Raw genomic sequence first — 27,752 nt, forward strand, 5'->3', positions numbered from 1 at the left:
TCATTTCAAAATTACTTTGTGGTTTAATGAAAAGTTAGGGAATGCATAAAGCTTATTTCACAATCAATGCAGTAAAAAAGCATCACATACAAAGTCCAAGCAAAGAAAGACACACTATTCTTTCTGAGTTAAATATATTGCTAGACAGAAACGACGAGCTGAGGCATAATTAACATGAATATCAACTCTTGAACAGCAGACCTCAGATTCCAGTCGGGTGGCACACAACATATTCTGCTGTTTCTTTTTGAAGCCATAAACTTTTACCCTTCAAGAAGGACGGCGGTGTGGGAGATGACGACTCCAAAGAACTACTTTCAGAGCTCTACTGTCATCCAGTGAAGGATTTTTCAAAGAATCCTCTAACTGGCATTAACCTCTCACTTCTATCAACTCTCATACTACCACAACTGTGGTCCCAAAAAAAGAAATATTGCTGAAGGCCCGGTCCTATGTGGTCAACGGAAGTGAAGGGCGTGTCATAAAAATAAACTAAATTGTCCAAACATAAAAAGCAATTTTGACACTAGGCTCCAACAAACAAAGGAAATGTCAGAGTAGGGTTGATACAATGGCCATTCCCTTTAAATATTTCCCAGTAGAGTCAGAATCATTTGCTATAATTTTTTATTGTAACATAACTTCTTAAGTTGATTCTTGTCATTTTTGATAATATCAATTTACCAAAATTCTTTATCATTGCATAGCCTTTCTTCTTTGTCCAAATAGCCTTGCAAAGTTGAAAACCATTAGTTAGCAATGCTGTATAGTCTTTATTTAACTAATTTGGAAATGTTTTAAGAAACCACAGCGAGAAAAGGCAGAAGAACAAATGAATACCAGACAGCACTCAATCAAAACAACCGATCAGTGAAGAATTAATGAGTATCTTTAAATAGCAGAGCAGTTTTTCAAAATAAAAAGAATGAAAAAAGTTATCTCCTGTCGTGCTGTATTTTAAAGTTGCCACCCTGCCACACCTGTTTTAAAAAAAAAGGAAATTGTTTGGGTATTATAATACTACAATCGTTTTGATGTCACTGTGTGAAGGTAGGGAAACCATCTTTTGCATATATTTCTATATAAAGTTTCAACCGAGGTTGTAACATTTGCCATATTCAGAATGTTTCAAATCCTTCTCCTCTGCAGATCAATTTGTTGTGGGGTATCAATGTATGTGCAAAGGTCATACAACCTATTAACTGAATTCAGGCTACATTCTTTCTCGCCGTCAGTATCTCATGATCCAGGGGGGTTTCATCGCTCCATTAATGTCAAGCAACCAGACTGTCAGTGATGTGTCCTGAAAATGTACAAAATCTTCAGCACACTCTAATCAGAGCTACAATGTGATACCTTTTATGAAGAATACGTGCATTGTTTACCTACATAGCTGTGGATTTTACTCATTGCAGTTAAAAAATGAAATTTTAAAAGTTGTGTGTGTATGCATGAATAAAACACCCTGCGAATTAGGCCGAGTTTGACTAAATTTCAAGGCAGTGAAACTAATCTTTTCAATGACGGAAAAGGAAGTCACAAAAAACTGAGCCTGTATTAATCACACTGCTTAATCTTGCAAACATCACAGTCAGTGTCTTGAAATATATACTGTAAATATTTTCTTTTTTTTTTTCTTTTACCTGATAATTGTGAGCTGCAAGATCCTCCCCTTTCGCCTTTGCTAGGGCAAGTTGCTCTCGCAGCGCTTCATGTCGCTGTTGAAATGCTTGCAGTGCCTCTTGATAATCGGAAAATCCTTCCTGTTTATCAAAAGAATACCAGCTGATGTAATGCAACAGATTAGCATTAAAAATAAAAAATAAAATACTGAAAATTAAAATAATGCATAATATTTTAGTATCCGATTTATCCGTGAATATTTATTCCATGATTTTGAATAATTTCCCAAATTAATCAAGAAATGAAGTCTATCTAATCCAAATTTCCTTGCAGTTAGGCACCCCGATTAGGATGAAGATAGTCAGCTAGGAGAACACTATAGGCACAGATCCACAATGTTAAAAACAACTGTTTTGAAAAAAAACAAAAAAAAACAAAGCTAGAGTATCAATGCTTTCCCATATCATCACTGCTCTTTTGCCTTCCCAGGGCTCACATCATTCCTCCGTGCTGGGATGATGATCAGGAAGCCAAGCGATGCGAAATTATTTCAATAGGATCAGTGGGGCAACTTCCATTGTTATAAATTATAAATACACTTTTTAGAAGTTAGTGTGGGGAAAAAAAACTTTGCCCTATCCACATCACGCACGTTTACATGTGGGTAAATTGCTAGGGACAATACTGTTTACTTGCTTAGGGAAACGTGGGCACTCTGGCTTAATGGCCTTGAAACTCGCATCATGAAACCTTCCATCCACACAATGCCTCCTGTGCGCGTGGGTGAAGCACAAGCAACAGCAACTTTCAACTGCCCTGTTATTGCTGCTTCTTTGACTCCCACTGAGATGCTGATGCACTGCGCATAACGTTTTACAAAACCATAAAAGATAAAAGAGCACCTTTATGCACATTTGCAAAGAGAGTGTCTTGAAAGCTCTTTGTCAAGGTGCAATCTAGCTCGTGTTTCTTTTGTTTTTGGTGCTTTCACTTGCAAGGTTCTGGTTACCGGGATTTTGTGGAGCTGCTCTTTTGGGCAGATTCCTATGTGCATGATTCTGCTTGTCACTTGACTCCCATTAGTGCTTGCCCCTAAGGGGTAACCTGTATAAAGACCGCATAAATGCTGCTGTGTCTCCCCGAGGTAGGCCCTTGGCCCTCATGCTCCTCTTTTAAGGCATAAAGCCACAGGGCAAGGCCAGTTCGCTGTCCTTCATAGGAAGGAACTCAGAGTTGCTATGGGAGTTACAGGGTATTGGTGTGGAAAGCCTTCTCAATTGGTAAACTTATTCGGGGCAACTAACCCATACCAAATCTTTCAGGTACATTTAAGGGTAATTCAGACAGACATTCATATACATATGTCGCGCCGCGGCAGCACGTGGTCTGAAGACGCGCCGCATCCCCAGCCTGCTGTGCACATTACGAGGCCCCAAATTGGGCATGGGGCCTCATTCTTTCTTAGCGCGACGCGCTTCCAGGCAGGTCTGACCTCCCCCACTCACCTGTTATTCTTCTCTTCTTCTTTTCCTGTCTTTCATTGTGCCTTCCTTAATGTTTTTTTCCCTTTTCCCATATTACCCGTCTCTTCCCAGCATGCCTTTGTTCCCTACTCTCTATGGCTCCTATTCCACTATGTGTTTTTCCCTATTTAAGATGGTGTCCTTGTACTTCCTGTTGGTCGCTTCTTGTTTGTTGGTATTTAAGGGCTGTGATTCTTTCTCTCCTTGCACTGCAACACTTTCTGTTTGGGTGGTGTCTTTGCTCCTGCTTCCTCGTATTCGATACTGGCTAACGTCTGTTCCAATGTTTTTTCCTGTAGTTTTGCTCTTGTATTTACCTATTAATTTGCTCCATTTGCAGGAACCTTACATTTTTGGAGGTTTTTTCCCCTTTCAGGGTTTTTTTCCCTCTGGCACTACTTCTAAAGGACACGGCCTGCTCTTGGCGTTTCCATTGCCTGTAGCACCGTGGCTACCAGAAAGAGTCGCCCCTACCTGGGCCAAGGCCGAACATTCAGGAACAAGATCCTCGCCACTCGTTCTACGGACTCCAGGTTAAAGCAGCGTGTAAGTCGTGACAACATAGGCCTATTGGCTCCAACATTATAGAGATATGGGATAGTATGGTAAAAATGTTACCTGTGCTCCCTAGGGTTGTTTCTCTTGTGAAGGAGCCTTACCTTGTAGCTCTTGTGTCATTCTTAACTCTGGGTGCACCAATCAGCAAAGGAAATGAGGCAAGCAGTGCACACCTTGCATGTCCAAGGATCACAAAATACAATTCCCCCTTGTTAGAAATGGGGTCTTAGGTTGACAGTCAGGTTACCCTCTGTTCAAGCAAGAACCCTCACTCTAGTCAGGGTAAAAGAGAATCACCTTCAGCTAACCCCTGCTTACCTCCTTGGTAGCTTGGCAGAGCAGTAGGCTTAACTTCAGAGTGCTAGGTGTAAAGTATTTGTACCAACACACAGAGTAACTTAATGAAACCACTACAAAATGACACACCAGTTTAGAAAAAGATAAAATATTTATCTTAACAAAACAAGACCAAAACGACAAAAATCCACAAGTCAAGTTATCAATTAAAAAGCAAAAAGAGTCTTTATGTAGTTTAAAAACACACTAACACTGTTAGCATGAAAATGTACCTTGGGTGCTTCAAAAATAACCCAGCACGGGCGAGTGTGTGTCAAAAAGGGCTTGCGATGCTTTGATTTCACTCACGAGCAAGACTTTGCGTTGTTTCTTCTTTCGTCGGGTCGGGGCGCGTCGGTTCTTCTCCCCACAGGAGAGCGATGCGTCGATCCAGTCAGCACTGTCGGTCCGGGCAGGCCTTGCGTTGTTTTTACATGCCCAGCGGTGTTTGCATCAGAAATCCAGCCGCACGATGATCTGAAAACCACGCAGCGCGGGTTGCGATCTCCCAGCCTGTCAGCGATGCTGCGCATCGTTTCTTCAGCTCTGTGCGTTGATTCTTCAGTCGCGTTTCCGGCAAGCGTCGATGTTCAGCCACGGAGCTGGTGGCGAGTCGTTTCTTCAGCTGCAGATCGGAGTTGTGTCGATCTTTTCCCAGCACGGCGCTCTGTGCGTGGGATTTCTTCCTGTTAGGTTGCCAGCCTCTCCTTTCAGGGTCCCAGAAACTGGATGGGCACCACAGGGCAGAGTAGGAGTCTCTCCAGAGACTCCAGGTGCTGGCAGAGAGAAGTCTTTGCTGTCCCTGAGATTTCAAACAGGAGGCAAGCTCTAAATCAAGCCCTTGGAGATCTTCACAAGATGAAAGGCACACAAAGTCCAGTCTTTGCCCTCTTACTCTGGCACAAGCAGCAACTGCAGGATAGCTCCACAAAGCACAGTCACAGACAAGGCAGCTCTTCTTCCTCAGCTCTTCTCCAGGCAGAAGCTCTTCTTGGTTCCAGAAGGGTTCTAAAGTCTGTGGTTTTGGGTGCCCTTCTTCTACCCAATTTCTCCTTTGAAGTAGGCCTACTTCAAAGTAAAGTCTTCTTTGAATGTGAAATCCTGCCTTGCCCAGGTCAGGCCCCAGACACTCACCAGGGGGTTGGAGACTGCATTGTGTGAGGGCAGGCACAGCCCTTTCAGGTGTGAGTGACCACTCCTCCCCTTCCTCCTAGCACAGATGGCTCATCAGGAAATGCAGACTACACCACAGCTCCCTTTGTGTCACTGTCTAGTGTGAGGTGCAACCAGCCCAACTATCAAACTGACCCAGACAGGGAAAACACAAACAGGCAGAGTCACAGAGACGGTATAAGCAAGAAAATGCTCATTTTCTAAAAGTGCCATTTTAAAACACACAATCTCAAAATCAACTTTACTAAAAGATGTATTTTTAAATTGTGAGCTCAGAGACCCCAAACTTCACATGTCCATCTGCTCCCAAAGGGAATCTACACTTTAATCAGATTTAAAGGTAGCCCCCATGTTAACCTACGAGAGGGACAAGCCTTGCAACAGTGAAAAACGAATTTAGCAATATCACTGTCAGGACATGAAAACTCATTACTATGGGGGTCATTACAACATTGGCGGTAAAAGGTGCTTACCGCCGTACAGAAGACCGCCAATACACTGCCGCGGCTGCGGAATCCCACCACAGCTATTAGGACACACATCTCGGAATCCGCCGAAATACAGACACCCACACAACTCCGCCACACCAAAGGTCAGTGTTCAACAGGCGAAAACAAATCCTCCACCTCCACGCCAACAGAAACACGCCCATGCTATTACGACCCACGAATCCACGCGGCGGTCTTTCAACCGCGGTATTCCATTGGCGGTACACACCGCCGCGCTCAAAATGCACACACATCTCCAAAACACTGCCACATTGGACAATTCAAAATACACACACCTGATACACATACAAACAACACACACCCAATACAATATAAAACACACACCCACATCACCCACAAACCCCTACGACCAGAAATTTAGACGAAGGCCAGAGAGACAGCACAGCAAAGACAACCCCACCATACAGAGGCACACAACACCATCACCCACACAACATCCACGCACAAAACACCACCCACCACTACACATCACCACACACATCAACACTCACACCGCCCCACACATCACACACACCACCCCATGGCACGCCAAAGACACCCCTGCTTTTCCGAGGAGGAGCTCCGGGTCATGGTGGAGGAAATTGTCCGGGTAGAGCCACAGCTATTTGGCTCACAGGTGCAGCACACATCCATAGCCAGGAAGATGGAGCTATGGCGAAGAATAGTGGACAGGGTCAACGCTGTGGGACAGCACCCAAGAAATCGGGAGGACATCAGGAAGAGGTGGAACGACCTTCAGGGGAAGGTGCGTTCAACGGTCTCCAGGCACAACATCGCGGTTCAGCGGACTGGCGGCGGACCCCCACTTTCTCCCCCACAACTAACAACATGGGAGGAGCAAGTCTTGACCATCATGCATCCTGAGGGCCTCGGAGGAGTCGGTGGAGGAATGGACACTGGTAAGTCAAATATTAACTATCAGATCCCCCACCCTACCTGCATGCTATCACACACCCCCACCCTCACCTATCACCCCAACTCCTCACTAATATACTAATAACACAAACTACACATCCCAACACCAAGCCCTGCATGACACAACTAAGCATGGACACCCATCACCAAAGCATGGCCACTGCACATACCCATACAACCCCCTAACCATCATCACACAAGCCCCCACACAGGAATGCTTGCACTGGGGTACACGCACACCCACCCATTGCACACCATCACACACACACATGCAATAATCATGCTCTTATGCCCCTGCAGAATCACGAAGGACCGTCACCACACCGGAGGGTCCAGACAACTCCACTCCACCCACAGAGGAGGCCCACAGTGACGATAGCAGCTCTGGCCTACTGGAGCCTGATGACCAGCCCAGACCATCGTGGGCTTCGGGACAGTCGGTACCCCTTGCACAGGCACAGCCCAACACTGACCTTCCACCCTCTGGTAACACCAGCACAGCACCCACTCAGCGGGCCCAAATCTCCGTACCCAGGACAGGTCAATCAGCGGTGTGTCCACCACTACAGGGAACCCAGGATAACCCACCACCCCAACAACAACAGGGACCTGGGGGCAGTGGTAGTGGGCACACGGTCCAGGGGACGGAGGCACAGGAACACAGGGGAACTGGGAGGGCTGCTGTGCGACAGGGGGCGGACAGGCCAAGGGAACCTACTCTCCACGAGGCCCTATCCTCCATCATGGGAGCATACCACCACTCCCAGGAGACGATGGCGATGGTCCTGGTCAAGTTTCAGGAGACCCAGCGCCTGCAGGAGGACCAGTATTTGGGGTTCAGGGAGGAGCTCAGGACCATCAGCTCCACCTTGGGCACCATCGTAGGGGTGCTGAAGGACATACAGCAGATCATGAGGGACACCGTGGCACTCCAAGGGGCCCCTGACACTAGCATGGACGATGAACTGCCCACCACCTCCGCCGGCGCTAGTGGACAGGACGCCCGCCACAGGACCACCACACCAGCACCCCACCCCCTGCAGATGGACAACCACCACACAAGCGGTCCCTGAGAGCCAGGAACAGGACAGAGCAAGATGGCAAGACCCCCGCCAGGAAATGAGACCACCCTGATTGTCCCCCCACTGTCCCACTTTGTTACCCTGTCCATACTTAAACTGCCCCAGCTCCACTTCCTATGCCCATATGGGCAGTGCACCTGTGAGACTAATAGACTGGACTCTGCCATGGACATTCCTCCGCCATCACCCATCACCGTTTTACAACCCCCCTCCATTTTTGAGCACTTCAATAAACACCCTTGAAACACAAAACAATCTGGAGTCAGTCTATGATTTGGTAAAATGTAATATCTATGACAGTGTCAAAATGCGTTGTTAGATGTAAAGACAACATACCAATGTCACACATCAGAAGTCCTTGAAGGATGCAAGCAGATGACACATGTTGGTAACCACACCTGTAAAACAGTAATGGAAAGAAACAACTCAGTTACCAAATAATCCCATGAAATTACACACAGGATAGAGGAGGACGTGTGACAGTGAATGTAATGGTAAAAATGAAAATGTTCTCACCTGTGTGTCACTGGAAATATGGCTGTATGACTGACTCCCTGTTGTCGTTGTCTTATTCCTCAGCTTCCTCCTCATCACTGTCCACAGGCTCCACAGCTGCCACAACACCGTCATCTGGACCATCCTCCTGCAGAAAAGGCACCTGGCGTCGCAAAGCAAGATTGTGAAGCATCGAGCAGGCGATGATGATCTGGCACACCTTCTTCGGTGAGTAGAATAGGGAACCACCTGTCATATGGAGGCACCTGAACCTGGCCTTAAGGAGGCCGAAGATGCGTTCGATCACCCTCCTAGTCCGCCCATGGGCCTCATTGTAGCGTTCCTCTGCCCTGGTCCAGGGATTCCTCACTGGGGTCAATAGCTAGGACAGGTTGGGGTAACCAGAGTCCCCTAATAGCCACACATGGTGCCTCTGGAGTTGACCCATCATATCAGGGATGCTGCTATTCTGCAGGATGTAGGCGTCATGCACTGAGCCAGGGAACATAGCATTAACCTGGGAGATGTACTGGTCTGCCAAACATACCATCTGTACATTCATCGAATGAGAACTCTTCCTGTTCCTGTACACCTGTTCACTCCTGTGGGGGGGGACCAGAGCTACATGGGTCCCATCAATGGCACCTATGACGTTGCGGATATGTCCAAGGGCATAGAAGTCACCTTTCACTGTAGCCAAATCTTCCAACTCAGGGAAAATGATGTATCTCCTTACGTGTTTCAGCAGGGCAGACAACACTCTGGACAATACGTTGGAAAACATAGGCTGGGACATCCCTGATGCCATTGCCACTGTTGTCTGAAATGACCCACTTGCAAGGAAATGGAGCACTGACAGCACCTGCACGTCAGGGGGGATTCCAGTGGGATGGCGGATTGGTGACATCAGGTCTGGCTCCAACTGGGTACATAGTTCCTGGAATGTGGCACGGTCAAAACTGTAGGTGACGATTACATGTCGCTCCTCCATTGTCAACAGGTCCACCAGCGGTCGGTACACCGGAGGATTCCGCCATCTTCTCAAATGTCCCAGCTGACGGCGCCTAGGAAGGACAACAGCGACGTCAATTTTTTTCCAGGTATGTACCCACAGTTACACAGAAGAGTACACCAAACACAAAACCCTTCCTGTATGTGTGTTGAGTGTAGGCCTAGCTATGTGTGACGCAGAAGTAAATGAAGCCATGTGGGCCCCTGAAATGGCGGCTGCCTGACCTCTAAACTGGGACAATGGGATTGTGGGGTAACTGCGTTGGCGTTGCACACTGTCGCGGTAGGCGGTCGTAGACCGCGGCGCAATGCTGCATTGGCTAACATGGGACCCTATGGGTCCCAGGAGCCAATGAACAGGTGCGCCGGAGGTGATGATACGCACCACCGCGGACGTCACTGCCGCAGACGTGACCGCCATTTTCTATCTGTTCAATCACTAGATACCTGATCTTCGACAGGAGAGGACCTACACTGCAAGTGCTGCTGTGACCTCGGTCTGGAAGAGACAATGGCTGCTGCGTCTGGGGAAAGGGCCCCTGCCTTCACTGCTCAGGAGTTGGAGAAACTGGTAGACGGGGTCCTCCCCCAGTACACGCTACTCTACGGTCCTCCAGACCAACAGGTTAGTACACAGGGAGCACGTTGTATGGGCTAAGCCTGGGAGGAGAGGGCTGGTTGTAAGAGGGAAGGGGGCAGAGTTCAGGGAACATTAATGCATGTGAATGAATGGGCCACATGGCTAGAGTAGGGAGGGGGGCCACTCACATCGACGGAGCAGTTGGTAATGACTTCTCGTCTTCCCTTGTGCATGTCATGTAGGTCAGCGCCCACCAGAAGAAGGACATTTGGCGTGCCATCGCCAAGGACGTATGGACCCTGGGGGTCCACCAGAGACGGAGCACCCACTGCCGGAAAAGATGGGCGGACATTCGCCGCTGGAGCAAGAAGACGGCGGAGGCTCAGCTGGGGATGACCTCCCAACGTGGGAGGGGTGCCCGTCGCACCATGACCCCCCTGATGTTCAGGATCCTGGCGGTGGCATACCCGGAGTTGGATGGGCGCTTGAGGGCATAACAGCAGACACAAGGGGGTGAGTACACTCTAAAGCTGCGGACTTTGCGCGCAGTGGAGGGGTCTGGGTGGGGGAGGAGGCCTGTGGGTGTACCTAGGGCAGGCAGAAAAACGTAGACTAGGCCTCTCCGTAATGCAGGCCATGTGGCAACTCCACCCCACCGCAGTAGAGTGCAAAGTACAGGTATAGATGCCCCTGTGGCATCCATGTGTGCAGATGTCCACCATGGCCATGTAGGCCAGATCCCAGAAATTGCATCTGCAGAGGCCAGGAGCACAGCGTAGTGCAGGGGGCTGCTGTGTCGGTATTCTCCGCCAACGGTAGTGGTATTCCATGCACTCAACCTGTCTATCTTCTGTCTCCCCCCCCCTTATTGTGGTCTCCCTGTTCTTTTGTGCATCAGCATCATCAGGCGGAGGTACAGTTGCACCGGAGCACGAGGGAGCTGCATCCCACATGGCCATGGAGGGCCACACCACGGATCAGAATGCACCAGTGGGACGGAGGGCGAGGGGAGCTTCACGTCGGCCACCGGATCACCAACCAGCGACACGGACTCGTCCGCCGATGGGAGCTCCCTTGTGGTGGCGGCACCATCTGTGCGCCCCACTTCTACAGGTACAGCCGCCACCTCCCCTACCAGCACCGCCCTCCCAGCAGCCCCTCTGCGTTCGCCCTGTGCCCGCTCACCCAGGAGGGTGGGCATCACCTTCGCCCCAGGCACCTCAGGCCCTGCCCCAGTCACCCCTGCTGCCCTCAGTGAGGACGCCATTGACCTCCTCAGGTCACTCACTGTTGGGCAGTCTACCATTGTGAATGCCATCCAGGGTGTAGAAAGGGAATTGCAACACGGTAATGCATTCCTGGAGAGCATTCATTCTGGTCAGGCTGTCCTTCAGCGACCCCCCTGCAATCTCTGGCCTCAGCACTGATGGCAGCCATTGTCCCTGTGTCTAGCCTCCCCCCTCCAACCTCCTCCACCCAGACCCAATCCCCTGTACCCCAGCCCATCCCAAGCACACCTATAGACCAGCATGCACACAAGTCAACAAACAAGGGAAGCTCAGGCAAACATAGGCACCACACAACCCACAGGCACACACACAAGCATCACCCACATGCAGACACAGCAACATCCACTGCCTCCACTGTGTCCCCCCCCTCCTCTTCTCCTTCCTCCCTCCCAGTCTCGTCTACACTCTCACCTGCATGCACTACATCTACAGGCACCAGGACTTGCAACAGAACACCCAGCACCACACCCCGCTCACCTGCACTCACCACCTCCACTCCCATTTACACGTCCCCTGTGTCCTCTCCCAGTGTGTCTGTGACACCCCCTCCCAAAGTACACAAACGCATGCACCCACACACCATCCACCTCACGACAGCCTCCAGTACCTGCACCCAAAACACCTAAAGTGACACCTCCTACAACCACCTCCTCTTCCTCCACTCCCAGGCCCCCTCAAACTACCCATCCCAGTGTTCGTCAGAAACTGTCCCTCTGTAAAGTTTACCCCCCACTCCAATTCATCAGTCCCGTCGTGGCGCCTCAGCCAAAAAGCCTCCAATGCCAGTGGTGCCTGTTCAAGGTGTGTGGAGTGCACCGGCCACCAGGGCAGGCAGTATGACCCGGAGCCAAGGCACTGGCAACCCACCCCCTGTAAAGGCTCTGAAATTGGAAAGTGGCCGACGGGACCCTGTGAAGACTCCTGGAGGCAAAACAACTCACAGGGGTCCCAGGGGGATTGCAGAGTCAGCTGTGACTCCTCCAAAGGTGGGGAAGGGCCAGAGGAAGTCTGCACAGCCTGTTGTGAGCATCACGGCGGAGAAGGGCGGCATCCTTCCCGGCGGTCGGGATGCCACCGCCAGCACCGTCGTCACTGGTCCGGAGACCACCGCCAGAGTCAGTGCCCAGGAGGGCCCAAGTATCGTCACTGGTCAGGAGACCACCGCCGGAGTCAGTGCCCAGGAGGGCCCAAGGAGCGTCATTGGTCAGGAGACCACCGCCGGAGTCATTGCCCAGGAGGGCCCAAGTATCGTCACTGGTCAGGAGACCACCGCCAGAGTCATTGCCCAGGAGGGCCCAAGTATCGTCACTGGTCAGGAGACCACCGCCGGAGTCCGTGCCCAGGAGGGCCCAAGTATCGTCACTGGTCAGGAGACCACCGCCGGAGTCAGTGCCCAGGAGGGCCCAAGTATCGTCACTGATCAGGAGACCACTGCCAGAGTCAGTGCCCAGGGGGGCCCAAGTATCGTCACTGGTCAGGAGACCACCGCCACCGCCGGAGTCAGTGCCCAGGAGGGCCCAAGAATCGTCACTGGTCAGGAGACCACCGCCAGAGTCAGGGCCCAGGAGGGCCCAAGTATCGTCACTGGTCAGGAGACCACCGCCGGAGTCAGGGCCCAGGAGGGCCCAAGTATCGTCACTGGTCAGGAGACCACCGCCGGAGTCAGTGCCCAGGAGGGCCCCGGCTGCCACAGCCCCGCTGGGCAATGACGGAACGTCATGCCACACACCAATGCCCAGTCCAGGGAACGTCATGCCACACACCAATGCCCGTTCAAGAACCGCCATGGCAAAGCACCGCTGAACAGTCCAGAGACCACCATGGCAAAGCTCGGCTGAACAGTCCTGAACCGCCATGGCAAAGCACCGCTGAACAGTCCAGAGACCGCCATGGCAAAGCTCGGCTGAACAGTCCTGAACCGCCATGGCAAAGCACCGCTGAACAGTCCAGAGACCGCCATGGCAAAGCACCGTTGAACAGTCCAGAGACCGCCATGGCAAAGCACCGCTGAACAGGGCATGCACCAGGGAAGAATGAAAAGACCACCACATCAAGCATCGTCATCCCATGTGCAGCTGGGACAGTGACGGGACAGGAACTTTCACGGGTAGACTAATCCAGACTGGGCACCAGTCCCCCTCCAGAGCCAGTGGAGGCTGTTATCTACTTGAGAAACTGTGGCTTTGCACTTCCCAGGATGGAACAGTGGGCAAACCACCCACTGTAGAGACTTGAGAGACTGTGGCTTTGCACTCCCCAGGATGGAAGAGTGGGCAACCCACCCACTGTAGAGACTTGAGAGACTGTGGCTTTGCACTCCCCAGGATGGAAGAGTGGGCAACCCACCCACTGTAGAGACTTGAGAGACTGTGGCTTTGCACTCCCCAGGATACATCAATGGGCATGGAGCCCCGTCGTGGATCTGCCTTTGCACTCATCCGGCTGAGGTGCCCCCCCTTCCCTTCCCCCTGAGGTGCCTGTAGTATTTGTATCTGATGCCCCGGCAGTGTTCTCTCCGATTGTGGACAGGTATCTTTTGTGGGCCTCGCCCATGCATTTTTGGACTAGTGGTGCACGGACATTGATATGTGCATATCTGCACTACTTCTCGTAATGTATATATTTATGAATGATTTTATAATATATCTGTATATTTTTGAAACATGTATATTGATACATTACAATGTTTGAACTGATTTTGTTTTATCTTTGCATTCTTCCGGGGGGATTGTGGGTTGTTACTGTGATTTTTGTAAATGCATTGGTGTGTGTGTTGAAATATGCGAGGGTGGGGGTGTTTCGTGTGTGTCCCCCTAACTTTTGCCTCCCCCCCCCCCTATGTCGTAGGTGCAGTACTCACCGTTGTCTTCACCCGCGCCGGCGTTGCTCTTCGTAGATGAGTAGGAATACAAGGGCCGGTAGAATGTGTAATTCCGGCTCCATGGAGTCCTCCTTCCTCGTGGGATGTGTTCAGGTGAGCGTTTTCCCATTGCAGTAACTGTTTCTGCCGTGTTTTTATCCACGGTGAATCCGCTCCGGAAAAGGTGGCGGATTGGTAGGTTGTGATACTATGGGCGGTACATTGTCTTCCGCCTGTCTGTTGGCGGTGACCACCGCGCTGCTTGTCTGTACCGCCGTGGCGGGCGGTGTGTTCCAGTGGCTGTCTTTGTTGGCGGTTTCCACCAGGGTCATAATTCCCTTTTTTAGTCCGCCGGCCTTTTTGCGGTATTGCCGCACCTTTAACACCATCCGCGAGGGTTGTAATGACCCCCTATATGTCCTACTTTAACCATACACTGCACCCTGCCCTTGGGGCTACCTAGGGCCTACCTTAGGGGTGTCTGACATGTAATGAAAAGGGAAGGTTTAGGCCTGGCAAGTGGGTACACTTGCCAAGTCGAATTTACAGTTAAAACTGCACACACAGACACTGCAGTGGCAGGTCTGAGACAAGATTACAGAGCTACTTGTGTGGGTGGCACAACCAGTGCTGCAGGCCCACTAGTAGCATTTGATTTGCCCTGCAGGCCCTGGGCACCTCTGGTGCACTGTACTAGGGATTTACTAATAAATCAAATATGTCAATCATGGATAAGCCAATTACATACACATTTTGTAAAGGAGCACTTGCACTTTAGCACTGGTTAGCAGTGGTAAAGTGCCCAGAGTAACAAAAACAGCAAAATCCGAGTCCAGCATACATCTACAACCTGGGGAACAGAGGCAAAAAGTTAAGGGAGACCATTCCAAGGATGAAAAGTCTAACACCCCTAATGTCCAATTTGCAGTGTTCTGACAGAATTACCTACCTATGATGCCTACATCCAGTGTATCTGGGATAGTGTGGTAGGTCTGAAGTATGAAATCTTTAAGGGGGGACAGCACCGACCATAAAGAGCAGGGCACCGCCCACGCGCCCAATCCACTCACAGTGGCAATAATGTCACCAGCATGTTTTACTTATTCGCAGTTCTGTTGGGGGGGAGGAGGGTGGGCGGCGGGGGAGCTTTAATACCACCTGCCTGGATTGAGGCTATTATACCCTGAAGAATGGTAAAAGTATGGGGTAAGCCCAAGTAATCACTCACCCTTTGAGTAATCACTCAAAGGCTTGACCTTCTCCCAGTGCTCACTTAACTAGCGAGTGAGATCATCCTAAAATTCTGCCAAATCAAGCTAGGTCCTTCCAGGCTGGGCATTCCTTGGGAATGCAAAAACATTCCCTCTAGTTCAGTATTGACTGTCTTAACTCTGTAGACCATGAAGCCCTAGACACACCACCTGCTTAGCCAGTCACTGACAACAGATATACTGGCATTTGGTTGCTGCCATTTCTGCTCACAAGAATAACCTCACATTGACAGAAGATACCAGTCTGCAACTGCACCATCACAGAAGTGTCAACAGCACCGCCACCCTAAGGGGTCAACATGAGCATGCACACCTTGTGATTGCCTCTGTGTCAACAGCACCGCAACCCAAAGGGATCAACATGAGCGTGCACACCCTGTTGTTGTGTCTGTACACTGCAAGTTCCGCTAGGGAAACCGACAACCTCTATAGCCCTTTAAATAAATAAAAAAACATTGTTTTTTGCTAAAAACGCTCTTCGCAGGTAGCTCAACACTTCTCTACATTTATCTAAGTTCCCTTTCTTTTTTTGTATTACTTTTCCTTTTTTTGAGATCAACTACGCAAATTTGGTTTCTTTATTCATTCATCAGTATGTCCATACATACGTGCACAGTGGAGCTGGAGCTGTGGCATTTCTTTGGAATGGTTCAAAAGAAACACTGGTCCTAGAGTTTCCTTTTATGTGTTATGCAATTTGGGAGTTGAGTACCAGCCCCAGGTCCTCCAGTAATATTATTTATTGCTCCAACGTTTCCATAGAATTGTTTAATGTATGGCATAAAAATGACAAAGTGCAGAGAAATATGTCTCCAAATTATAACCATACATCTGGGTCATACTAAATCCTTCCTCAGGATTGATCAAACCTGTTGGGGCACTCTCTACATTCCCTACCTCTCAAAGTCTCTTCGCAGCTTTGGCTACAGTCCATGTCTGGTGGATCCAGACCTAGAATCGGCTGAACTTCTCAGGGATTCATTTTAAGTGCAAAAAGCCAATGTGACAAAGGAAAAGAAATCGGACACAAATGTTACATTTTCTACCATTCTGGATTTAGTAGACATTCAACATGCACGTTTAGCGACCAGAATATTCGTCCTTCAAAGCTGCACCAGTGTAATCAGAAGCTACACCAGAATGACCACTGCTTACCAGAACAGGACCAATCTGTTTTCCAACCCACACTTGAAGACTGTAGGCTATCCCAGCTTGCGGCTTTGTTTGCTGTGTGATGATTCTACTTCTTGAGTATCTGAAGGTGCACACGTAGCAAATAGAACTCCGAGGATGAAAAATGTAGAAGGGTACTCTTGCTAAGCTAAAGCTAAAGCAAGATACCATTCCACCGCCCAGAAAACATATAGGTGCAGGCTATGGAAGCAATTCTGTTGTTGCACTGATCTGGTGCCCAAGATATAATGGCTGATGAGACCTCTTAAGCCAGTGCCTAACTCCAACCCAGCTTCTATGAAGTCCTGCGTCAAAACATTCCCTGCTGCAGGATAAATTAGTTTGCTGTTGCCAACTATGCCCCTTATAACAAATAGATAAATCCTGTGGTGTTGAAAGCACAGGATCTGTCTGCATCCTAGCTGCACCTGCCCATCTTCTCCCTGCAGAAACGAGACACGCTCCGGGACAAATCTTCATTTAGTAGTCTTGCTTGCTTCAGCAGTTCCTAGAGTCAACTGAATAATTGGCAAATTAATATATGGATAGACAGACATTGGGCTGCCCTGAGATTACCCATTCACTACCTGAGACAGCTATCGGATCTTCCACAGGAAAATGGTTTCACATAATTTCTGAGAGAATTTGTAAGGGCAGGCATAGCAGACCCCGTTAACGTCATCCATATTGCCATAGGTTGCCTGTCATTTTATCTGTTTATATATTTAAAATTATAAAAGTAGAAAAATAATCACAAAGCCTTGTTCATGACTGGAAAGAAAGTTTGATATCAGTTGAGGGTGTGGAACATAGGAGACACTGGTGAAAAGGGAACATCTTGGGAACCTCAAGTCTTACTGATTTAACAGCTTTGTAGGGTGTCCCACATTGTCTTCCACGACTACAGAGCTGTACATCTTGAGCTACGATCCTGGTGAGGTGATGGGATTTATTCAGTACAAAGCTGACCTAAACAAAACAGTGGAGGAGGGAATACTGACACTACTACCAGTACAATCATTAAAGAAAACAGATCTGTAATGTTGGCTTCAGAGCTGCTTTTTAACCCTTCGACTCTTGAATCTGGATGATGTCAAAGCCCTGATTCTTGGTCTACCAGAATCCACACATCATACAGGCCACAGCACATATCATCCATGACATGAAGAAATATGATTGTGTCAGATTCATCCTTAGTGAACACCACTGACGCCCTCTGAGGGTTCATGGCATCTCCAAAATTAGCTATATCATTTGCAAAGCCATTACGACCAGCACTTCTGCCTATCTGACTAAAAAGTTCATAATCTCCAGTGGCTCTTTGCATTCCTGTAGCCATGTCACTATCAGACAGAGGCAAAGAAGTGTGCATATATGCAGCCAGGACAGTTTCAGACTGGATGAACAAACGTTTCAAAATGAAATGAAAACTATACAACATGCTTCTCCATCCATGCATCCATGGTCAGGGACCACATTCCAATCTCGCTAAGGACTGCCCCAGCTGTACTTCAATTTCCGAAAAAGCTGAGGATGTACCTTTTTAAAGAGCACTATGTTAAAATGCAGTAAAAGAATACTTCTGCTCCCAGAACCCAGATGTTTCTCTTGTCAATCGTTGACTATATCTTTGACCATGTACAGCACTCCTTGCGCTATACAAACACAACATACATATATTCATACATGCAACAGGAAGTCTGTTTTGAGTAAGGTATCTAGAGGAAAGGCAATCCTGATTTATGGCATATTTACCGAGAATGTATTTTTGTATCTTTTGCAAGACGTAAAGTACAAAGGTATGCTTGCTTTGAGGGATCTGTATATCCTACAATGGAAAATCTGGAAATCAGGTGTTATGGACAGTTACGTAACAGCAATTCAGAAGTTTTGAATTAGAGTCAGACAGATCCGGCTACAGAGAAAGTAAATACGTATTGGAGCTGTCATTTTATTTCCGTGCTCTGGACACAAGTCATGCAGAAGAAAGCAGGATAGCTGAAGGAAGTTACACGGCAGGTGTGCTAAAGTCAGAGTTAGGGCAGTTTTCTCAATTGACTCGTGGCAGAAAAAGAAACTGGGCCATAGTCAAGGAGTCAGACAGAGGGAGGAGATTGCCTAAGGGCTCGAGCTGCCACCTTTGGAACTCGGGGACCCAGGTTTGAATTACCAGACTCAACACTGTGATTCTGGGCAAATCACTTAATATCCGTGTACCAAAATATGTGTAAAATGTATTTGTGCTATCCCCACTTGACCTACGTGATCTTGTAAATCGTCTCCCGATCCCTCCTGTAATGTACAGTATTCCGCTGCTTCACGGGCATTATATTACTACCAATCCATACATACATTGATGTCTCTGAGGAGCCTGACATTGAAAGTCAAGACTGTCAACATTAGTTTAGATGGGAAGGTTGAGTTGAGAGTTTAAGCTTAAGTCTTTGGCAAACGAAACAAATTTTTGGTTGAAGTTTGAAGAAGAGAGTTAAGAGACACGCTGAAAAGAAGATTTCACCACGATGCGATGTATGGGTAGTTACACATCATGTCCATGTTAGTTTGGGTATTAATGAGTTAATCAAGTTCATTGAATAAGTACTTCTTATGTACGTTTTTCCTATCAAATTGTTACTATCTGGTGTTTTATTATAATCCTATTTCCAGTATCACATTGGAAAGTCCCTACCTACGTTCTCTTTTGACATTATCTCAGTTCTAAATTAATAAACAAAAGTCTTATGAGGAAGCAATAAGCATAGTACGTTGTTTCTAACAAAAGGGTAGTTATCTGCAGTCCCCTCTCAACATAGGAGATTGAATTACATACTCTAGCAAGGAGGCCTGATGTTACTTCTTCCTCTCCAGCCTATATAAAATTAGATATTCTATTTCAAGAAGAAGTCGCTTTTCTGTTTCAGCCTTTCTGAAAGGGCACCTCTCAAAGTGAATAGCAATTTAAAAGGTTCCATCTTACCTGTGAATGTGCTAATAATTCCATTTAGAAATGCCAATCGTGAAGAGGCAATTAGTGACATAGAGCAGACAGTTACTTTTCTTCAGACCACACAATATTAGTCAATGTACTCTAACAGGTCTAAAAAGAAGTACAGGCATATAAGGTCTGAAATTATGTCACATGGAAATTCGTGATTGCAGATGAAATTCTTAAGTAGTTGAAAGCATTCCACACGGTAACATCACCATAAACCGCTTCTTTAATGAATTCGAAGTAAGGTCAAGATGTAGGTAGGTTTCCTTTTGCGAGTTGCAAATTGCGAGTCCCAGCGACTCGCAATTTGCAAAGCGCAAAAGGAAATGCAGAAAGGTGTCTCAGACACCTTCTGCAACTCGCTATGGGGTCGCAAAGACCCACCTCATAAATATTTATGAGGTGGGTCTCAGTTTGCGACCCCATATCGAGTCTGGGCACTCACGGGGATGGTGGCCTGCTGGAGACAGCAGACCACCATGTCCGGGACTGCTTTTAAATAAAGCAGTTTTTTTTTCTCTTTGCAGCCCGTTTTCCTTAAAGGAAAACGAGCTGCAAATAGAAAAAATACCGAAACCTTTTTGTTTCGGTTTTTTTCAGAGTAGGCAGTGGTCCATAGGACCACTGCCTGCTCTGAAAAAATATTTTTGTGAGCATTCACAAAGGGGAAGGGGTCCCACGGGGACCCCTTCCCTTTTGTGAATGAGTTACCATCCACTTCAAGTGGATGGTAACTGCGAGTTGATTTGCGACCGCTTTCGTGGTCACAAATCAACTCTACATCGTGATGCGGTCGCAAATAGGAAGGGAACACCCCTTCCTATTTGCGAGTCGGAATCACATTTTGCGAGTCGGTACCGACTCGCAAAATGTGATTCTGCATCGCGGAAGGCCTTTTGCGCCTCGCAAACGGCGTTTTTCGCCAACGCCGTTTGCGAGGCACAAAAGGCTACCTACATCTGGCCCTAAATCTTTTAAAATAGTATACTCTAAACAAATAAATCCCATTTATATTTTTTGCCACGTGGAAACGACCTGAAAAGTATGGTAGAAAAATGCATTAATGGAGATTCACATTGGCAGAGCTCAAAGAGAGGCACACTATAGAACGTGCAAAGAATAAGTGTATATTCACAATGAATTACAGAAAAAAATCGGAGCCGACATCATTTCGTATATGTCTGCACAGCAACTGCGAGAGTACGTTAGCTGTCTTTGTGACTTATAAGGTAAGAGAGCTCTCCTTCGGTCCCTCCCTTAGTGTTGACTTTGCTTCCTCCCCATATCTCTCACATTCTCTTTTTGTGCACGCACTTTTTAAACATTTATGGCTTTTTCTGTACTCAAAAAGGCCACTGCCTATAAGAAAAGCGCTAACATTTGTATGTATTCCTTTTCCTAGGCATTTCAGGCTGAAGAAAATATGTAATATCTGCTGAATTACACAAAATGTGCTTTCAACCTCAGAACTCAGTTATAAACGGTGTGTTGAACTTGATAGGCAACTGATTTAGGCACTGTATTTTTGTCTCTAATGTATTCTGTAGATACTCGTAAGTTAACAATTTTTATAGCACATTACCTCCATTTTAATGCGCTTGGGAGACAGCTCCTCTCTTTCACCGCACTTAGACCTACAATTGAAAAATACATTGAGTCATAAAATTAGGTAGGACTAACGTGTAAACTTACGAATAAAGTTTGTAATAACGAGAAAGAGAAACAAAACAAGCCTTAATGCACCCAAATTATATTTATTGAGCCTGGAATGTTTTTTTTTATAAAACCAATGTTTATCGAATTAGACAATCATTTAAATCGTTGCATTTGAATATCTGTGGAGAGGTTCATGTCATTAAATCCTTCAGACTACGGACGTAAAGTTACAAAATTGTAAAAATTCCAAGGATGCAGTTTCATAAAAGACACCAACAGGTTACTCAGTCGGTAGTTCTACCCGTCCACAACGTTACTCAAGTCTGTAGTTCTACCCATCAGTTCCTACTACATGGATTCACCGTCAGACCTATATTAATCCACATAACCCTAGGACCCAATTTCATTGGACAGTGAAAGCTCAGATCTCATTTGTTTCCACTGTCATTACATGGACCTGAGGTCTCAGTTTCAACCACTCCCTCCTACCGATGCATATTTGTCCATAAGGACTATAGTGACTGGCAAGTAACTAGACTTTTCCCATTGCAGGTGGCATGCTGCGCTAACAGAACATGCTATGGGTGAACTAGATCAATTAGGTAGATCCTCCTAATAGGAACAGACCTCAATGGTGCCACTCAGTCACCTCAAAAAACCAATTCTATTGATTGTTGTCACATGATCAATTGAATCATTACACTGATCTGTCCGAATTGCTACTACCAGAGCTATAGTAGTAATTTGCCAGGTTGAAGTCATAGCAGGTCGAGGGTAATGACCAGGATGATATAATAGCTGCTGATGAGATGACATAAAGTGATGTCATCAACTACAGCTCCAGCCTTGCCATGAGCAGAATAAAGTCAAGTCAAAACCCAACAAAACAGGCGACGAGCAAGTTTTTAACCATACAGCTCTTGCCCATTACACATAGCATAGTATGAACGTCTGTTGCAAGGATTTTATGTGGCCCAAACTTGAGCTAATCTCTACAACTTTTCTTGCAAAAAGCATCCTGATGCTCAGTGTCAATTACATTAATACTGTGAAAATTGTACTCAAAGAATTGTAGTCAGGGTCCTATCTTTCAGGCCCTAGCCCGCAGAGAAGAATTCAAAGCCTCCTTTAGGCTACATTTAAGATATGTACCTTCCTAGCTAAATTAACATGCCATTGACAAGCAGTCAGCAGGGCATCTAATAGCTTGATCTTAAGTGGCCAAATGGTGGTCACATGCATGTTATCTGCTTATTTAGGTAGATACACAGAGTAACAGAGGAATAGTCAAAGCTATTAGAGGGGTCCATTAACGTAGCAAAAATTGAGGCAACTATAAAGGAACTCAACACCTGTAAGACACTGGCACCTGATGATCTCTGAGCGGAATGGTACTAGACATTCCCAGAATTATTACCAGATAGATTACTACAAGTGTACCAAGAAGTGCTCCACTGGATAACGTCATAATGGACAATGATACGTTGCATCACCTGGATATATATAATAACGAAATGCAAATAAAAATGTATTCAAAAAAGTGTACCAAGAAGTGCTTGATAGAGAGGCACTATCTTAAACGACGAGAGAAGCTATTATTGCACTTTTGAAACTGTGGAAAGTAAAATATTGAGAACGATCTTGGAGCAGCTACTAAAAATAGTAATTAAGGAATTAGTGTAGGTAGATCAAAACGGTTATATACCAGTCAGAAGAACCACAGTGAATATCAAACGGCTGTCAAAAGTGATTGAAGAAGTGGAGAGCAGTGAGACAGAGAATGGCCGTGTGACACTAAATACGGAGAAGATTTTTGTTATGGTAGTGTGGTGGTATCTGTTTAAAGCCCTCAAGGTAATTAATTTCAAACCCTGACAAATTCAATAAATATCATCCCTGTATGCAAAGCCACTCGCCAGGGCTAGGACTAATGATTAGTGTTTGAAATGGCCCTTCTGCAGGGTTATCCCCAGACTTTTTGCCTTCCTCCTTTTCTTTTTCTGACCTAATTTTTGCTGGTTTCTAGACTCTGCGCACTTTACCACTGCTAACCAGTGCTAAAGTGCATATGCTCTCTCCCTTTAAACATGGTAACATTGGAACATACCCAATTGGACTATTTAATTTACCTATAAGTCCCTAGTAATGTGCACTGTATGTGCCTAGGGCCTGTAGATTAAATGCTACTAGTGGGCCTGCAGCACTGGTTGTGCCACACACTTAAGTAGCCACTTCCCCTTGTCTCAGGCCTGCCACTGCAAGGCCTGTGTGTGCAGTTTCACTGCCACTTCGACTTGGCATTTAAAAGTACTTGCCAAGCCTAAAACTCCCCTTTTTCTACACATAAGTCACCCCTAATGTGTGCCCTAGGTAAACCCTAGAGCAGGGTGCTGTGTGGGTAAAAGGCAGGACATGTACCTGTGTAGTTTATATGTCCTGTTAAATTCATTTTTACACTACTGTGAGGCCTGCTCCCTTCATAGGCTAACATTGGGGCTGCCCTCCTACATTGTTGAGGTGGCAGCTGCTGATCTGAAAGGAGCAGGAAGGTCATATTTAGTATGGCCAGAATGGTAATATAAAATCCAGCTGACTGGTGAAGTCGGATTTAATATTACTATTCTAGAAAGGCCACTTTTAGAAAGTGAGCATTTCTTTGCACTTAAATCTAACTGTGCCTTACAATCCACGTCTGGCTACGTTTAGTTGACAGCTCCTTGTGCATTCACTCAGACTCACCCCAAACACAGGGTACTCAGCCTCACTTGCATACATCTGCATTTTGAATGGGTCTTCCTGGGCTGGGAGGGTGGAGGGCCTGCCCTCACACAAAGGACTGCCACACCCCCTACTGGGACCATGGCAGACAGGATTGAACTGAGTGGGGACCTGGTGCTCTTCTTAGCCACTCTTTGAAGTCTCCCCCACTTCAAAGGCACATTTGGGTATAAAACAGGGCCTCTGCCCTACCACCTCAGACACGTGCTGGAGAAGAAACCTGAACCAGAACCTGCATCCTGCCAAGAAGAACTGCCTGGCTGCCTAAAGGACTCATCTGACTGCTTTGTACAAAGGACTGCTGCCTTGCTGTTGCCCTGCTGCCTTGCTGAACTCTTGTCTGGCTGTAAAGGTGCTTGGATAGAGCTTGCCTCCTGTTCCTTGAAGTCTTAGGACCAAAAATACTTCTCTTTTTCATTTGGACTCTTCGTGCGCCGAAAATGTCGACGCACAGCTTGCTTCGCAGCGAGAAAATCGCCGCACACCGATGCTGATCGACGCGACACCTCCAGGGCGACCGGAACTTCGACGCACGGCCTCGCAAGGACAACGTCGCCCGACTTCCAGAGGGGAAATCGACGCGACGCCTGCTGTGAGACCGAGAATTCCACGCACAGCCTCCCGGAACGACTCGCAGCCGGAAAACAAGCCGAAGAATCCACGCACAGACCCCGGGACATCTGGTAATCCCGCGACCCACAGAAAGAGACTGTCCGCGCGCCGGAAAACGACGCACGACTTCCCCAAGTGAAAAATAACGACGCAAGTCCGTGTGTGCAGAGGAGAAATCGACGCACACACCATTTTTCCACGTATCTCTACTTCTGCGGCCCTTTGCAGAGATTTTCCACTTTAAACCAGGTACTTTGTGCTTGAAAGAGACTTTGTTTGCTTTTTAAAGACTTAAGACACTTCATATCACTTTTCAGTGATATCTCTACAATTTCACATTGCATCTTTATTCGTTTTGACCTACAATTATCCTGATAAATATTATATATTTTTCTAAACACTGTGTGGTGTATTTTTGTGGTGCTATATTGTGTTATTGTATGATTTATTGCACAAATACTTTACACATTGCCTTCTAAGTTAAGCCTGACTGCTCGTGCCAAGCTACCAGAGGGTGGGCACAGGATAATTTTGGATTGTCTGTGACTTACCATGACTAGAGTGGGGGTTCTTGCTTGGACAGAGGGTAACCTGACTGCCAACCAAAAACCCAATTTCTAACAATTAGGTATTGAAAGAGTGGGAGTTATAGCGGGACACAAAACAGGGGTGCCAACTGGGTCGTCACTTTTGTTTCCACTAGTCATGGAGGCTTAGGTCTGTGGACTACGTCAGTCACTAGATACTAGGACGATCAGGAGTTGGACCCAAAAGTACGTAGCGTTGCGATATGCAGACGACCTAACTGAACCAACCAGTAAACACCTTGAGAATACTAATGAGCATACTGGAGCAATTTAGAGAGCAGACGGGTTTATGCATAAACAAGGAAAAATCTGTGTTATTACTGCATCAAGTGCCGAAAGATAGGCTACCGAATGTTGACATTACAGAAGAAACAGATTAATTCGGGTGATTGGGCATTATGGTAACAAACTTTAAGTATACATGGTTTGAACTGAACTCAAATAAGTTGCTAGCAGGCATGCAGACAAAATATAGCTTACTGGTCATCAGTGACCTTGTCAACAACAGTAAGAACTGCAATACCAAAAATGCCTGTGCTTCCAAGATTCTTGTACCTATTTCAATGAAAAACGTACTCTATACCAGATATTACTCTTACAAACATGAAATCAGTCCTGATAAATGTAACATGGGGCAAGAAAAGAAGCAGCGTGTGTGTGCAAATACTACAGCGCCACTACGAAATAGGAGGCCAGAAAATTATTGAATAGGGCACCTATTATCAGGGAAACTTAGCTACAATTCACAGTAGACTGGTATGACATGGATAGTAGCAGTGCCTGTATGAGAGCAGGCAAACTAAGGTCCACTACTAATACAGGTGACACTGTGCCAGGGAGATGTTTTTGTCTAGATGGGGCAGGCTACTCCACTACCCCAAAGACAGCCATAGCAGACTTCAGATGGAGTGAAAGAGATTTAGGTATGAGCAGATGGAAGGACGGGGGACGTAAGGAGGCAGTGAACCTGTACAAGACAGGGATACTGATTACACTAGAGCAGGCTACGGAGTTTTTTCAGCTGGAAGTGGGACATCTCCTACATTCTAATGTTATGCAGAGCATAGCAAAGAAACTATAGGGAAAGGTATAGAGGTTCCGCCCAGATCACACACAAGTTACTGCTAAAAAAAAGACCAGGGCAAGAGAGTTATATTACAGTTGACTGTAGAATAGGCTTCTTAGATAAAAGCTGGGAGGAGGTACTTAAACTTAGACACACAGCTACCAGCAATGCCTGGTTTCGACTAATACAATTCCATTTTGTAAGTAGGACACATACTACCCCAGCAATGTTGTACAAAAACCGTCCAAAAAACGGTGGTGTCCCAAATGCTAACAATGGGAGGCCACTTATATTCACTTGACTTGAGATTATCCACAAAATATACATTTAGTGAGAGCAGGCGGTGGGTTGCTACTGTGAAGGGATACGAATAGGATTGCAGACAAGTCCACAGTTGTTTTTTCTGGGCATGGATGCCAGCTGCACCAACAGCAAAATAAAGATAAAAGTTAAGAAATTTCACTTTGTTATTAGTAAGGAAGCGACTGGCACTACACTGTTTAAGCCCCAAATCCTTGAGTATAGCTAACTGGTTCAGAGAAGTGAGGGAATGGTGCATGGCTGAAAAAACTCTAATGAAATTAATAAAGAGGAAAACATGGCTGCTATTTGGAAATGTGGTAATCGATAACCATTTCCACCGGATGACTGCTCACCCTGATCGCACAATGACAGTTGGGAGAATCCAACCGAAAGGACAAGAAATGAAATGATAAGGTGCGCCAAATACAAAAGAGCCCATATGTAATGTTGTAATAGCAGGGGTGTGGAATTTAATAAAGTATCTACTTGTCCATGGGACAGGTTGCTTCGTAAATCTACTTGTCCTGTGAATAAATCTACTTGACCCTTTGGTGCCATGTAGTGCGGCAACAAATTATGGCAGAAATCTCATTACAGAAGAGCTCTAATAGCCTCTCTGGCAATACCAGGCCTAGTACCATACTAGGGCTTGAATATTAGCAATTTCCTTATTTTCCCACCTTCCTGTAAATCTAGATACTGGGGCTGGAGGAAGCAGTGAGCAATAGTTTCAGGGTTGCAATGTCTTTGACTTTGTTCAAACCTACTAACTTGCACGTTTTAAGGATCTTCACCAGCTCTTCTCTAATCTTTTCCCATACTGAGAAAGGTTGGAAATTTACTCCTGACAAGGACAGAAGTAGAAGTTTTGTGTGGCTGGGAACAAGGTGGTTCTAAGGAAAGTGAACTTTTAAGCGCTCAAATGATTTTCGTTTGAGCAAATCTATACATGCATATTTGCTCCTGCTAAAATACAATTCATAAATATTTTCTCTGAGTACAATTTCCTCGTCTAATTCTGTAAATTCTTGTGAATTCATGAAAGCCTTAATTCTGCACTAATGCAAAGACATATACCGTGGGTGAACTTTTGTGACTTTAAGAATTGGGCCTTTATTAAGGTATGGCATTAACCTAGACCTTTTGTTTTGTTTTTCTATTTCTCCCTCTGTCCATCTACCGGCTGGCTTTACTGTGAGTTACAGCATTCTGCTCTTTCACAAGGAGCATATTAACACACAAAGTAGTTTTGTTCACTGCCAGGAACTACTGTGGCAGTGGGTGCTTTTTGAGACCAAAAAATATTTTAGCTTTTCACCAATGTTTGTTACAATTGTGAGAGCCAGGCAGCTCCCACAAC

At 46.6% G+C, this 27,752-nt stretch overlaps 1 protein-coding gene across 1 annotated transcript in view; it reads right to left on the reverse strand.

The window, feature by feature from the left end:
• Window positions 1-27,752, reverse strand: part of NAB1 (NGFI-A binding protein 1) — a 69,599-nt gene that overhangs the window by 15,160 nt on the left and 26,687 nt on the right. The window contains exons 4-5 of the mRNA XM_069225889.1: window positions 20,973-21,024; window positions 1,644-1,763 (exon numbers count right to left, since the gene is read on the reverse strand). Coding sequence (XP_069081990.1) covers window positions 1,644-1,763; window positions 20,973-21,024 — 172 coding nt within the window. The remainder of the gene's footprint in view (window positions 1-1,643; window positions 1,764-20,972; window positions 21,025-27,752) is intronic.

This window comes from Pleurodeles waltl, chromosome 3_1 (genome assembly GCF_031143425.1).
Source record: "Pleurodeles waltl isolate 20211129_DDA chromosome 3_1, aPleWal1.hap1.20221129, whole genome shotgun sequence".
Classification (NCBI taxonomy): domain Eukaryota; kingdom Metazoa; phylum Chordata; class Amphibia; order Caudata; family Salamandridae; genus Pleurodeles; species Pleurodeles waltl.